Here is a 2,406-nt window from a genome sequence, read left to right as displayed (position 1 = left end):
AGGAGGAGGAAGTACATTTTTATCTTAAGTATTTTTTTTTCCAGTGGCTTGAGAAAGTATGTCTGAATTTTTCTTTCTTTTTTATTTTTATTTTTTTTCATGGACTAGAGAATTTAAAACAAAGTCAAATTATGGCCTTTTTATCTCTGGGAAGGAGTTGTCTGACTAGGATTTTAACAAGCTCTCTTTAAATGTCGTGCTAAATTTCACTGAAACCAGCCCATGTTGTCTTCCAGGTGACACACTGAATGCAATGTAAATATCTTTTGCAGAAGTCCTGTTCTTGTGCCCTATGGGGAGTGATCAGAATAAAGATATCCAGCAGATATTTCACCTTATCTCATCTTTATCTTGCCATATCATATAATAAAATTGTGATTAAATAGCCAGAATGAAAATGGAAAAACAAGAATTTTGCATTTTAAGGGAAGATGCAATTGGTTAACTGTAGAACTGGTTATCTTGCCAGATGCTCATCTTCAAAACATCAGTTAACTTGTAATTTGCATGTACAGTTTTCAGAGTAATTTTATTAGCAGCTGATGAAGCTGGTTCAGATTCTTGATTTAGATAATAAAATTACTGGGCACTTCTGTGATGTTACAATAACTGTTGAGGAAGGATACTATACTCATACTCCTAACTTTACTATTGCATGCAAATTTGAATTGTATTACTGTGAGGAAAATAATTAGGTCATTAGATTTGCTGCTTGTTTACAAGCTTGGTATAGTCTAAAAGCTAGAAAATTTATATCATGCTAGTATTTTGAGAGTATAAAACATACTTCAACATGTCAAATTCCTTATAGATAGTTCTGTCTTTACTCTGAAGTGCAGAAAAGAAAGCATTTCTCTTGCTAATCAGTCCCATCTTCCTCCTTGTATATATCAAAACCTTCCTGTGTTTCTTAGCAAGTGTATAAGGTCATCAGTGTGTCCTTCAGTGTTACTGTTCTTAGGAAGAACTGCTTTCCTCATGGAAAGAACTGAAAGGAACTATTTAGCAAAGCTTTATTTTAGAAAAAGAACATTGGGATGCCACATTCTTGTACTGATGTGAAAGACATCTCATTGGCACAGATTAAAAAAATGCATGAAATGGGAAAATAAGAAATTCATCATGGAAAGAAAAAACTACAATGTAACTACTTATTTTTTTGCACCTATAATGTAGATACTTGATGAAATGTTGTTTTTCTGTGTACAGATCCTCTGCAGACAAAGAAAGTAAGAAAGGTGCCCCCTGGTTTGCCTTCTTCTGTAAGTACTCTGTTTTTTACTCATAGTAAACAAATTGAGCTCAAATTGTGCTCCCTTTACCTGCCATACATACAAATTACTTAACTTCAGCGCTGGGAAGGCTGTCTGCTGGACGGGAACAGCTAGGCTAGGTAATTGGGAGTGGTTCTGCAGGACTAAATACACATTTGATGTGGAATTTTTAGATTTCATAGCAGTGATTTGTAGCTCGCTCATATGCTCCTACCCACTTGTCCCTGTCATTTGAATTCCTCTCTTGGGAAGAGAGCTGGGCCAGGAGCTGTCAAAGAAGATCTCCTGTACAGGTCTTTTGATGTTTAATTAGTCATTATGTTGCTGAACAGGAGGACAGACAGAGATTAATAGCTGAGAATCTTAGAAATTTACATTTGTAATAATCCCAGTGGAGCTGAAGACATTAAGATTCGGAGGACATGTACAGCTCAGCTTGCCTCAGTAGGACTGAGGTTATTAATATGCATAAATCACCGAGTCAGATGTTCATTGTGAAGCCCTGGTGGATTTTAAAGCCTTCATTAAGCCTTTCCTAACTTCAGCCTAGCATCAGGAAAGCTTTCAAGCAACTAGTTTGTTGATCCCTCTTTGCTTGAAAATTTATCCTTCGAGAATAAAGGGCTTTGATAAAAAAGGTTGGAAGGGTTTTGGTGGAAAAATCATTAATGGCTGTGATAATCTAATGCTATAGGGGTGTTTTGTGGTATTAAATATGCTTTATTCTTAAAAGGAAGAAAATTGTTTATAAATGAATCTGCATTTAAAAATCCACGTGAAGTGAAAAATCCCCAGTGAAGTGAAGGACAGAATGATTTTTTCCCCTGCTCAGAACAAACAGGAGGGGAGGGGGAAGCTCCGCTGCCTTGCGGGATACATCTCTTTGTTGTGTAAATGGATGTTGGGCTTTTATTTGGCAGTACTTAACACATGGGCGCAGGTGCACTTGGATGAGTCATAACTCAAAGCCGGATAGGCTGAATAGAACATACTGCACAGGCAACAGTAATATAGTGGGAGCAAAATGGGTCTGATCTTTTTATTTTGTATTGAATCTGAAGTACGGGTGGTGTCTTCTAGTCCTTGCATGTCCCCTGTTCTCTCTCTCTCTCTCTCAAGGTTAGTTTCACAC

The 2,406-nt window shown here is 36.9% G+C and overlaps 1 protein-coding gene across 1 annotated transcript in view; it reads left to right on the top strand.

Annotated features, from left to right (window-relative positions):
• LOC103798063 (transcription factor 12-like) overlaps positions 1 to 1,262 on the top strand; it is a gene marked incomplete at both ends in the record, with an annotated part of 65,642 nt that extends 64,380 nt beyond the window's left edge. The window contains one exon of the mRNA XM_009070307.1: positions 1,210 to 1,262. Within this exon, the coding sequence (XP_009068555.1) occupies positions 1,210 to 1,262 (53 nt within the window). The remainder of the gene's footprint in view (positions 1 to 1,209) is intronic.
• Positions 1,263 to 2,406: the final 1,144 nt, after the last annotated feature.

Source organism: Acanthisitta chloris, unplaced genomic scaffold (genome assembly GCF_000695815.1).
Source record: "Acanthisitta chloris isolate BGI_N310 unplaced genomic scaffold, ASM69581v1 scaffold34302, whole genome shotgun sequence".
NCBI lineage: Eukaryota > Metazoa > Chordata > Aves > Passeriformes > Acanthisittidae > Acanthisitta > Acanthisitta chloris.
This window is presented reverse-complemented; position numbering and strand designations above follow the sequence as displayed.